A 14098-nucleotide genomic window follows, 5' to 3' on the forward strand; every position below is an offset into this window, starting at 1 on the left:
CACAAACAATAACTGAAATAACTAAGTCGAATCTAGGGCCTATATTGTGGAAGATATTGTTTCTCTGGCCAGATCCATGGAACTGGATGTATGTGGTGATGTGGAAGAATTAGTGGAAGAACAAAATCAAGAACTGACCACTGAGGAATTACAGGAACTGGAGAATGATGGGCATCAGACCAGAATGGATAGACACCATATCAAGAGGAGTTCTTTTTTACATGAGAATGGATTAATCAGTTTTACATTACTTCTTATGGGAAAGATTGGTTTGGTATACATCCTGTTCGGTATAAGTCCAAACATCAGGAACTGATTAAGGTTGTATACAGAGGTTCCACTGTATTACTGTATATTTCACTGTATCTTATTTAACAATATCTGACATTCAAAATCATTTGTTGTAAAGGATTTTCTATGCAACATCTTTCTCCCCTAACTGTTTTGACCAGTATATATAATAGACTGATGTAAATTAAAGTAAATAGATATTTTTTAGAACTTATGTACATTGTACCTGTATTTATTAAATATTTAATTTTTATGCATTATTTTAAATGTTTAATTATAATTTTTTTAGTATTTCTAAAAATATTTACATTAATAAACAGGATAACAGATTATTTTTGTTTTTTAAGGGAAGTTCTTGGAATACAAAAAGTGGAAATATAAGGCTATCTAATGGAACACATCATTCAAGTAAGTCAAGTAAAAAGTATTTTTTATAAATATAAAATTAGTTAATTATAAATATTATTGTAAATATTAATTTAATATAATAATTCATATGAATGAGGGTTTTTATGAGACTGAAATATAAATTTGAAATAAAAAGTGTGAATGGTTTTTATACATGTAATAGAAATATTAATTTTATTCAAATAATAGCTGTGGCTAGTATTTTAAACTGTGTATTTTCTCTGTAGTTACTATTTGAGGGTGGTTATTTTCTTTTTCATTTATCCATATAGTGTTTGTTATTAATAAAGTATTTAAATATTTATGAAAGTTTTATTTTTTAAAACGAGTACCGTATTTTACGGACTATAAGATGCACTTTTTTCTTCGAAAAATTGCCTCCAAAATTCAGGTGTGTCTTATAGTCCGTAAAATACAGTAATTATTTATTGTGACATCATTACAATGCCAGACTGTAATTTGAATCATATTTTAAAATTTATTTAATTTTAAAATGTATGCTCTCCACTTCAAATTAGTAATGTTTTGCCCCTGTACACCATAATTTTCCTGTTAGGTAGATGATGACAACTCTGTTGCAGTGGAAAATTTCTGAATTGAAATAACATGACTTTTGTTTGCATCAGAAATTCATATACAGTTAATTGGGGCCTTCTGCCCCTAAGCTTTTCATATATGGTCTCAGATTTCATCTATCTAACTCCATTCTTGAGATTAAGGAAAGATGGACAGACAACAGTGCAAATTTATAGGTCTACAATGTTATTAAATTTCAGCCCAACAAATTATAGTTGAAATTGCAAATGGTATATTTCTTTATAATGAGTATTAATTTCTGTATATTAGTAATAAGAAAACAATTAAAAAGTAAACCTGCTGTATATTGTAATAAAATAAAATATGTAAACTAACACTTTACATATTTTATTTTTTGTTAAAGTTTGTTCCTTAAACAAATACAGTACTTACCTACTCTAGTACAATATTTATTAATAAATTATTATAAATTAATAAATATTTACAATATTTATTAATTTTACAATGTTCAAGTTTTCAGAAACCCTGTAATAATAAACATGTCTACTATTTGAAGGCAATTATTATTTTAAGGTTTAGAGACAAGATACAGTTATTATTTGAATAAAATTCAAAAATAAAACTTTTCCGTTGAGTTTTTAACATACTGATTTCAAAGTTCTTTTGTTTTTTGAAAAATAAGATACGATATAAATGTTTTATTGTAAATTTGATCAAAAGTTTTTCAATAGTAAAAGAATTGGAAAATATCTAGTCTCAGATCTATAGAATATTACATTTTATGGCATATAAGACAGTGTTTATTCCAAAAAAAGGGCTCAAACATCTGTCCTTTATTGTATATGTCAAGTTGTTGCAATCCTCTATAGACTAATGAATTCCCCAAATAGCTTCCAGTAGGCTGCAGGTAAATACACTAAATATTTTTTTCCTAAACATTCTGCATTGAAAGATAAGCATGCTTTATATGCTGTAAAATATGGTAGTTTTTCAATTGTAACTGATTACAATTGAACATGCATTTATTTCAAAATATAAAATAAAAATTCACATTTTTTTTTCTTGTATTTTAAATGTAATTATATGTTTTTTAAAAAGATAATATTTAATTGTTTTTGTTTTATATTTACAATTTACTATATATCTTTATCCAATCTTTGTTACAAGCATTTCATATTAATCTTTTGATCAGTGTAATAAGTTAGTTGATGAAAATAAGCTTATATTGAAGATGAAAGCAGATCAAAAGACTTCATTAAATCTTATTGCTACATTTAAAAAAAATCAAATAAGATTATAAAAATATCTTTTTTTTATCAGAAAGTTTCAGAGTTTAATTTTTACTTCAGATTATACATCTCCTTCGTCATTTACAGCACGAAGAGAAATAGATAAAGTTAAAGAAGAAAAAAAGCAGGTTGATCATTTACGTTGTGTAAGTATTACATATAATTTTGTACATTGCTTTCTCCTATAAAGAAAATTAATATTAAAATTTAGTTTTAAAAATTTATAAGCAGTGAACTTTATTCCATAGTAGTAGTCTTATTTTAATCTGTTTTTGCATTTTATAGTTATATCTAGTTTATTTTATAGTTATCTTTATAGTTTTGTGTCTTTGTATTTAAAAATGTAAAAAACTATAATGTTAGCACAGTGACATTCTGTTAGCCTGGCATTGTTAGGACTGATGCGATGCTGGGCTATCGAATATGTCGACATTGGACAATGGAATTTTTTTAGTTTTTTTCAATTTCCTGAACACAATTTTACATATCTTCACATGCAAAACTCTAGAAATTTGTCTTTTATGATTGTTTAACATGCCATTTCAATTTTTTCAGATTCAAACTAACCAAGGGTAGGAATAAACAAGAACACTCTTAACTCTAATCTTACTTTGTGCTTTGTACACTTTACCTATATTTATTCTATAGTCTATACATTTTACATATTAATTAAAAGCAAAATGTTCCATCACTACTGAAACTAACACTTCATAAAAAAGTGCTATAAATAGAGATTCCACTCTGTCTGGATGAAATATAACCAAATCAATCAAAACAGACAAGAACTTTATCCACACTTTCTGAAATATTATGTTTCAATTGATTTGATTTTATATCAAAACTAAAATTAAAAATAAAGGCCAGAGTATTAAATTTAAATTAAATATTTTTATTTTTGTTCCTTCATTGAATATTTGGGTAATTATATATTATTTTATTCCTATTAGTACTTATTTACTAAAGAATCTAATTTGTATTGAATTAATTCTTTTTCAATTTCCATTTTTTTTATTACTCTCATTAACTATTTGTAGTTGGTTTTTAAAGTCTTTAATATCATTTTGTATAATAATAAATTCATCTCTAGTCAATGAAATCTGAGTAATCAATTTTTCATTATTAGTAGTAATTAGTTTGACAATTTTTGTCCATAAATCTGCAATTGTAATGTGTTCTTTATCTACCATTGATAAGTCTTGCGAGAAATTTAACTTAGTTTGCTTACCTGAATGAGTAGAATCAGATATCCTTGCTTCAGTAAATTTGGTAATTAATTTCGTATCTAAATCTGAAGAAATAGCTTTAAGATGTTGTTTTTGACAATTTAAAGGTGATCTGGCTCCTCTTTCCAGAGATCTTTGCAAAGGTCCCGGGTTTGATTCGATATCAGAGATTAACAAGAATAAAAATAAATTCATATTACTATTATTGTTAATCAAATTTAACAAAACAAAAGTCATTATATTATCTATAATAAAATGTAACTGCCAAGAGAAAAAAGATGCCAATAACATTGAAGACTAGAGTGCCCCCAATATATATAAAAATTATAATATGGAATTAATTATGTATAAATACATATTAGAAATTTAATAAAATATTGAAAAGATTTATCTAACTGATCTAAGATTTAACTTCTTTAGATTAATAAATATACTACTTTAGTTCTGACTTTTTCTGATAGTATACTATGAATTATTTTGAAATTATCTATAGTTGTCTTTTATCAGTTCAATTTGTCTTTGTGTATAATTTGTTTTTCACTTCATTATTAATATTAGTTAGATTACATAAGTGAAAAATGTATATTTTAGATCATTGAAGCTAAATTAAAAGTGACACTTCCAGAAGATTTGGGATCAGCTTTGATGGATGGTGTTGTTCTTTGCCATTTGGCTAATCGGGTTAGACCCCATTCCGTTGCTAGTATACATGTGCCTTCACCTGCTGTGGTAAGTAGAAGTTAATAAGCCAATAACATTAATCAATTGATAATATCATATAACATGAAATATCTTTGGTGTACAAATGTATTTCATGTTATGTAATGAGTTGAAATAAATACTACATATTGCAAGATTTTTAGGATGACGACATTCATTTTTTTTTTGCAATGAAACTTTTGAGAGTATATATGACAGATGTTTGAGCACAAACAATTTTTTTAGGATTAAACTTAGATATCTCAAATAATATAAAAACACTGCTTGAAGAAATAGCTAAGGGAATGAATTTATGACATATAAAAGTTTCATATAATGCTATTATACTATGTTGTGCAACACTCAAAGGCTAAGAAGTTTATGGTTTATTTTATAAAATTACTTAAATTTTGAAAACTATTATATAAAAGATAAAGATATTTAAAACCTAAAATATAATTTAGAAATATTATAATAATAAAATTTCACTTAATCCTAAACATTTTAAATATGATAATTTCAGCCTAAGTTGTCCTTGGCTAAGTGTAGAAAAAATGTAGAAAATTTTCTTGAAGCTTGTAAACGAATTGGAGTTCCTAAAGTGAGTTTTAACTGTTGATCAGTTTTCATATACAATAAATTAATAAATTTACCTTTATAATAATAAACTAATTAGGATCACTTATTCTAGTGTTTATTATGATTATTATTTTTATTATTATTAAGATTTGATTGCTACTATGAATTTTCTAACAAAATAGTAATTAGAGAATTGTGTACATTATAAATGTCATAAATTTGGAAACAACATTTTAAATGTTGTTGTTATAAAAATTGTGTGATGTCTAAATTTTGAAAGTCCAAATTTTCAGGAATTAAACCTTTCTTACTATCAAAAATATATTCTTATTTTCATAATTAAATTTTGTAGCTTTTTAAAAAACTACTTTTTCCAAATAAACAGTAAAAATAAACATATTATCTACTATATAAAGCTGAAAAAATGGGCATTTTCTTTGTCATGGTATACCAAAAACGGCCACTAGGGGCACCCCTAGCTATTATTTAAATTAACAATATAAATTTTTATATTTTTACAGTATAATATTAGTACAGGTATACTTCAGGTTGCGTCGTTTCGAGTTAAGTCATTCTTGATTATATGTCATTTGTCAAAAAAAAAAAAAAATATATATATATATATATATATATATATAGAAAAATAAAAATCAAGTTTAAGTCATTTTTTATTTGACTTTACGTCTGTCCGTCACAAATATTGAAGTCGTAATATCACTAGAAAAGTGTTAAAAGCACATAAAATCATGTTACTGTACAATAAATAAGAATAAAAGTATATAAAATCATATTGAAATACTCAGAATCAGAATCGAAATATCAGAATCAGCTGTTGATGCTGATGATCCATAACCATCTATGTCTGCGATGTAAATAAACAAATTGAATGTAAATATTGGTAAATTTAACAAATGAGTTTTTTCTACTATAGCAAAATAATTTTAATAACTGTATTTGTTATTTAACCTTACAATGTGTTAGAGCAAACCACATTCACAAGTAAAGAGTCCGCAGTGCACTGTAAACATTGCCAAATTGTAAACATGTACATTTACAAGTATGTATGTACATGTATTCATAAATTTAGATTACTGTTTTCCCCTCTACTATATTAAAAACCAAAATTTATTTATTTGTAAGCTTAAAATAGATTCTTATTAACCATATATTATTAAAAATGCATTTGTAAATAAAATACAGAACTGGGAATGGCTATTTGTAGTTTAGCATGGTGACAAGTAAATTTGATTTAAGTCACCTCTGCCGGAACCAATTACTGACGTAAGGTGAGGTGTACATGTATTTTATTATGCTCCGATGCCTGCATCGTGCCTTTTGGCTTGTATTATAATGTACAATATCATTTTGTTAGAAATTGCTTTATATTTATTATCATTTTGATACAAAATTCAGAGAATAAGATTTTCTAATGAACCATTATCTCAATAAGAATTTCAGATGTTAATATAATTTATAGTTTATATGATAATTATATTTTAATAATAATTTATTAATGTAATTAATATAATTTGATACTTACAATTACTAATTTATTATGCATTTTTATTTATTAATATTTTGATGATAATTTAATATATTCCTAAAAATAATTGTCATTTTAACAATAAATTATTTCAGTTTTTACTATATTATTCATATTAATAAGTTATAATTCAACAGCAAAATAATAACTTAGTACTCTTCTTAGAATAATTTAACAAACTGAATATTTATTTCACTTTCAGAATTGGCAAATTTAGAAATCTTATACTTACTAACCTTAAACTCTTCTTTGCAAATAAATTTGACTTCTTTCTTCTGCCAAAAAAATAACACCCATTATATATATAAATGTGTGTGTGTGTGTATGTTCAATAATGAAAATATGAACTTGTTGTTTGTTATTTCATGAGAGAAGTTCTAGAAGATTAGGGAAATCTTCTCAAAAAACATTGCCAATACACAGTTATTAGTGGAAATGGTTGCTGATTTACAAAATCAAAAAAGTTAGAATTTTAATATTAAATGATATATTGAATCATGTTCAAAAACAGATATTTCTGGAAAGATTCTGTGCAAAGAAGTGTAAATAAAAAAAAAATTAAAATGACTCATTGATAAGATATGAAATATATCCAATGGATGATAATTCTAATGCAATATTTCAAAAAGAGAAAGTATTAGAAACTTTGCCATAAATAAAAATTTATTTTTCAGTTCCTAATGGAAACATAATAAGTGTAGAATAATAATCGAATATTTAAAAGAAATTTCATATTGTTTCAATATGCTTTGAAATCTAACAAGTAAGATAAAGCTGTATTTTTTGATAATTCTTTTGTGATTAGCTGTACTGTACATGAATAAATTGCCATTTTACTTAGTTTTGTTGATAGTCACTTTTTCTAGTCAAATAAAAATTTTGATTTTGTTGTTTGATACTCTCAGTTTTTCTTAATTTAAAAGTGTTAAGTTCAGTTAGAATACAGCTGATTATATCTAATATATTTATCATCAATTCATGTAATACAATTTATATTCATTTGAATATAACTTCGACTTTACTTCATCTAAAAATTCCATAGTTTTGAAAATAGATTAAAAATACTTAAATATATAAATGCTTATATATTTTGATTTATGTATTCTATCTATATATTTATGAATGTAAAAATTGGATGAAGTTTTTAGTTATGTATAAATATAGTTATTTATAATTCAAAGTTTAAATCAACACACTAACACCAAAACTTCTGCAAAACACATACTTTAACAGACAGAATAATGTTGATGACTGATTAAGATGGTTGAAAGCATTATTCTGTCTATTAAAGTATGTGTTTTGTTAGATGTTTGATGATAGTGTATTGATAGTAATATATATTCTGTCTTTTAGAAAATTATTCGTTGAAGTTAAAACATAAATAAAGTAATAAATTAAACTTAATAAAATTTAGACTCATCATCAAATTTTGGTTAATGTAGATATTTTGTATAACCATACAAAAATACTTATGAAAGTTTATTATTTTCAATTTTATATTTTAAAAAATATGCTTTTTTCTTAAAAGAATTCAAAATTTAGTAATATTATGTTTGAAACTTTTCATAATAAAGCATAGAAATAAAATCTTGCTATATAAATTTTAACTATTTTGAAATCATTTCATATTATGAATATTTATTTTAGGCACAACTATGTAGATGGGAAGAAGTTGTTTTGAAATTGCATGTTGGTCATGTGGCATGCACTGTAAGAAGTCTTTTATATACTAGCCAAAAAAATCACCAAATCTTGCCTACTGTCTGTGATGTCATACTGTCATTCTTTCTGCTGAATTTATTACTTGGAACACTCTTGCTGTTTTACTTCTATCCTCCATCTTAACTGTAGACTTTTAATGCTTGAACTATTACTGTATTTCTGTGCAATATTTTATAAATTCTCATTAAGTGCATCAAACCTGCTGTTGTTGTAGGAAAAAATTTGATCATAATTGAATTATAAAGCTGATAATTTAATGTATTATATATATATAGAATTCAGCTTCTATACTTTAATGAAAGAATAATGTACTCAAATGACCAAATTAGCATTTGTATATACAACAGTCTTTCCATTACTTTTATCAATGTATTTGCACCATCTTACTTTTTAAATAGCATAACATCATTAGCATGAATTTAGACAAATTTACAAGCCCATAAATTTTTCATTGCAGTAAAATTTTTATATTAGCTTTCACCAATCAAATGAAAGATTGCATTATACATTAGGAGCCAATAAGAAATTTGAAAGTAATAGTAATGTATTTATACTGCAAATTTTACAGATTAGTTTATAATACTACATTTTCTTCACTACAGGATTTACAAAGTATATAATCCAAGTACATAATCTAATAAATATCTTCCATGTATATTATTCCTTCATTATTATTTTATTTAAATAATTTATAAAATATAGTTGAAATGTTTACAAGCAATATGCAGACATTTGTAAGGCCGCTATACAAGAATTATTTTTTAATATTGTAATCTGCAGATGATCTAGAAATACAGATTATAGCGTATTAAAACAATATATGTATTGTATTTTGAAGTAATGATGGTCGATCTAACCAAAAAACATAATATATATATAAATTGTATGGCTTCATATTATTGCCAAAGAATTTTAAAAAGTAAGTGCATTTTCCTGTGATAATGATATTTGTAAGATTTTATAATTTTTACAAATGAAAATGTTTTTGAGCATTAAATAAGCCATGGAGTTTATATAATAAACTTACTAAATATATATATATATATAAAAGTGTTATCACTTTTTTCCTTGGAATAGGCCTAATTGATGATTTTTATATTGCAAATATTGTTAAATATTTCATAAAACATTATTTTGGCTTGTAAATTTTTGAATGTAAATAGATTAAAATTATACACTGTAAATGGTATACATCATTTTGATCTTTTATTATTTTCATTTGGATTGAGCATGGAAATTAAATAAAATTTATTATTTACATAAACAGCTCTCATGAGTTTCATATGTAATTTGAACACAAACATACTGTCATGTTTCATCTTCTGAAAACAGATATGATTTCTATCAGGTAAAAAAGATAATTCAAAATGTAACTGTAATACAAGAAAGTGAAAATGAGGGATAAAAGTAATTATCTAAGCAAAATAGAAAGATCAAAAGAGTTTTAATTAAGATGCTTAAGACAGTAGCAACTTGCTTGTACATGATTCCACAATTGCATAATTAACTCAGAAAAATTCTGTATAATTGAATTAAGTGAATTAAGTGAATAAAGTAAGAAATGGGAACATATCAAGTTTTGCATCGAGTAGATGTCAATAAAAATATTTGTATACAGGAATTAGTAAGGAGGCTTTACATGCTGAATGAGTTAAAACATGTTTTAGAAATTAACAGTAAATTTATCATGAAAATCAAATCTATAAATGTGTATCAGAAAATAACATTGTGGATAATATTACATCCAGGAAATTTCAACAAATATGATTGTGGTGGTGTTTGATCTGTTTGTGATAAGCATGCACAAACAATGTATAAAATCTTGATTATTCAGAAAATAATAATAATATCTGAATGAAAGAACCAATCATAATGACTGCTATGAGTCCCTATTTCTCTATTCATTCTAGCGTAAATAAAACGAGATGTAATATAATATTTATAACATCCCAAAGCCTGATGTCTTAATACTAAACCAAACAATCACCATAATTAAAAATTCCAATTTCTAATTGTAGCATAAAATAGCCCGATTAATTATGGCGATTGTTTGGTTTAGTAATATAATAGTTGTAATAACTTACGTGATAACAAACAAATGGCAACATAAAATGAAAGAACATCTAATATTTCAGCTGAAACGATAGAGCAGGAACATAACTTCAAACTTAAGCTGTATTAAATTCACAATGTAATTAATCTGATCACAATTCCTAGATTTTTATCCCAGAAAATGTCATATTAGAAACAGAATATCTATATATTTGCTTATTTTTATCAAATAGAATACTATATTCATTTATTTAAACTACAATATGTATGTTAAGAATTGTGAAGTTATGTAGCTTAGAGATATAGTAGTTCAAACATAAAAATACCAGTAAAAACACAAATTAAAATGGAAATAATACTACTAGACTAGTTGAAGCAATTTCAATACTTAATCTTTAACACAAACAAAATATTACTGAAACATATTAATATGCTTCATTAGCTTAAAATATAAATAAAACATGAAAATTTATTGTACATTCAAAGTGATTGTGATTCTACGAAGGATATTCTGAGAGAGAAGATTTCTCAAAAATTTTTTCTAATAAAAATCTAAATACTGTAGGTTGTGAAATTCTCAGAACAAAAGTACTATGTAATAATTGTCTGGATCAATCCACTTTTTAATCAGAATTATAAATCATCAGAAAAAATATATTCTGTCTCAGTACTTAAACTGTGGTATTGGTCTTTTAAGACAAAATGTATAATACATTTTCCAAAAAAAAGAATTATTATTATTGTATTGTATTCCATTTCTATCAATAGCAGCTTCAATTTACTTGTAGTTCATTATGAACTATCTGTATCCAAGGCAAAAACTAATACTTCAATTATCCAAGAGATTATTCAAAAGTAATTGAATGCAAATATAATGGTGGATGTCAAAGTAGAAGTTAACAAATTAAGAAAAATTTTCATCCAGGAAATTTTACTTACAATAATTTTTGTTATTCACAGAAAGTGAACTTTGATTCCTGGAAATGAAAATATATGTATAATATTGTCAGAAGAATAAATCTGGTTTAAATGACAGAAATTTTAAAAGTTTCCTGACATTTTATACTAATCAGAATATGAAATAAACATATTTTTGCACATATAAGAGTTTGCTTTTATGGATGGGGCAAAATTGGCAGTGTATTCCACAAAGTACAAGCACCTAAAAAACTTTTATAGTATTGGAAGCATTTTTAATAATAGTTACAGTACATGTCAAAAAATAATTACTGTACATTTAAATTTACATTGATACAGGAGTGCAATACTCTAATAAGCTAAGACAAGTTGGCACACAAGATCATGTTGTTATAAGAGAAGCAGACATATGTTTCAAAAATGTGAAAACAAGTAATTTTTACATATAAAGCATGCTCTTATCTGTGTGGAAATATGGTAAGAAGCTCAAACATTCACATTTTTAATTATTAATTTGGCACTTTGAGAAACCAGTATGATTTAAGATATAACCATACTGGTTTCTCAGTGTAAATGGGGGCAACTTTAGTGCTACAGCCTCGACCGGTATGATTATATTAAATTAGTTAATAGCTTTGGAAGTAAAGAGTGGATGGGAGGTCCAGGTAGTGTAACTGGCAATACACTTGCGTGATAGGTGGGAGTTGGCTCGAGTCCCGTTCCGGGCCAATTTTTTTTTCTTCCAGAATATAAATAATAATATAATAATTCTAAATTAAAATTGAAAATTCATTTAAATTTATCATGAAATGACAGTTTCATTTCCAACCTCTAGTCAAATTGCTTTGTATTGGATTATTAATTAGCCTTAATAAGCTTCCAGGAGGCTACTTATTGGGCTGTATTAAGTATCTAATTGTTTGCTGGTAAAAATTAAAACTTTACTTGAACTAGATTGGATTATAGCTCATTTTTTAAAATGAAATGTAATACATGTTTATTTTTCTACATTTGATTTTTTTTTTATTCATCATAGCATTGGTGTTAATCATAAAACAGAAATGAAATTATTTATTAGAATAACAAAAGAAAAATTGAGCCACTTTTTGTGTAGTTACATTGTTTTTTGTTTTAAAAAATTATTTTACATATTATGGTTGTTTTTATTTGTTCATTTATTATTATTTAACCAGTTATTTTCTGTTCTGTACAAATTAACTTTGTTTTTATTTCTTTCTTTCTATTGAATTATTATGTTTTTAATTTTATATTATTTGGTTTACTTTATTTTTGTATGTTAGGAACTGCTCTGCACGCCACAGGATATACTCGAAGAACGGGGATTAATATTTATTGCCATAACTGTACAGGAACTCATGAAGCACGCACCCGCAAGAAATTCTAGTAGTAGTAGTAGTAGCAATTGCTGATTTCGAAAAATGCACAAAAACGGTCAGTGTTTTTTACCCGCTAGTCCCAGTAGAACTGTTGTCATCTCGGCATTTTTTAATTAAGAATATAAGGCATGTACAGCATGTAGATACACAGTCATCTTAGCTTCATTTCTCATCTCTCTATAAATATTCTATAAGTGTTTTTTTCATGACATATTTGTGTAAATACTCACAAATGTATATCGTGTAAAAGATTGAAAAGAAAAAAAAATAGTGTATATGATGTAACAAAATTTGCCGGGAAGAAAAATCCTTTTAAATTGATATTTATATTTTATCCTCTATTTTTAGATTCTAATAGAGATAATATACTTAATTTCACCAGAAAAGATATAAACTGTAATTATGAGCACATCTGAAAAGTTATTTTCAACAAAATTAACAAAGTGATTGTTAAAGTACATACTATAAATGTCAAATATATTTTATAATAAATTTTGACGAACGAGTTTAATTTCTTAAGCCGTTCGAGACTTTTTTGACGTGCTCTGCTAACAAACCAACGTCGACAAATATAAATTATTGTATTAATTTTATATATGTAATGCTTGAGTGGTGAATTAAATGTGGTATGCGTACGATTGACAAATAAAAGGGAAGCAAACCGAATCGAGACGAGACAAAGTTTCACGAAGGACATTCAGAGTTCAAATACGTCGATCGGATTACTCGACGACGAGAAATTTAAATCATATGCTTTGTTTCCAATTTTTTGTATTGTTATAAAAATTGGAAATTTTTAAAAATCACAAGTATTAAACTGCCAAAAAATTTTCTTGTAAAAAAGATTTATAATACTCAAATAATATTTTCATATATTCAATGTAAAAATCATTCCATAAGCATTTAAAAATGTTTTTGTAATTTGTTTTTACATCCAAATTGTTGAAATGAATTTCAATTTTTTTATAGTAATTTCTGAGGGGGAAAATCGTCTGCATCGAAAATATACAAATATTTGTTTTGATTTAATGAACTTTTTAAAAAATTTCTATTTATATTCTGTGTTTTGTGTACAAATTTTCATGTACTTAATAAATTATCTTCCATTAACAATTGTCAGTGTTCTTTTATTAAAATTCATTATTTGTAAACATTTTATTGTAAAAATGTTTGACTGGCTAGTTAATAGAGAGATTTTGGCCGTCGTTTTCAGCCCAAAACGTGAACGTCGGACGTTCGAGTGTCACCATCTGGCTATTCTAGAAGGTTGATAATGGCATTCACTACATCTAGCATGGCGAGTAGATCGGTTTAAACTTAATTTTTTTGTGTTTGGGGTTAAAATTATGATGTATTTATAATAATGAATAATATTGTAAAGAAATAGAGAAATAATTTCTGGATTAAAATCAATTTTTTTGCAAGTGATGAGAAGTGCCT

The 14098-nt window shown here is 25.3% G+C and overlaps 1 protein-coding gene across 4 annotated transcripts in view; it reads left to right on the top strand.

Moving 5' to 3' along the window:
• Positions 1-13771, top strand: part of Lrch (Leucine-rich-repeats and calponin homology domain protein) — an 81510-nt gene extending 67739 nt beyond the window's left edge. For 2 of the 4 annotated variants that reach the window (XM_067265870.1, XM_067265868.1), the window contains exons 13-17: positions 639-699; positions 2586-2671; positions 4340-4477; positions 4971-5048; positions 8217-9555. In XM_067265870.1, coding sequence (XP_067121971.1) covers positions 639-699; positions 2586-2671; positions 4340-4477; positions 4971-5048; positions 8217-8414 — 561 coding nt within the window. In that variant the 3' untranslated portion in view covers positions 8415-9555. Of the gene's footprint in view, positions 1-638; positions 700-2585; positions 2672-4339; positions 4478-4970; positions 5049-8216; positions 9556-12562 lie in introns of those variants that run through there. The other 2 variants (XM_067265869.1, XM_067265871.1) reach the window with 2 other exon arrangements.
• Positions 13772-14098: the final 327 nt, after the last annotated feature.

This window comes from Centruroides vittatus, unplaced genomic scaffold (genome assembly GCF_030686945.1).
Source record: "Centruroides vittatus isolate TY-2023 unplaced genomic scaffold, ASM3068694v2 contig_250, whole genome shotgun sequence".
NCBI classification, from domain to species: Eukaryota; Metazoa; Arthropoda; class Arachnida; order Scorpiones; family Buthidae; genus Centruroides; species Centruroides vittatus.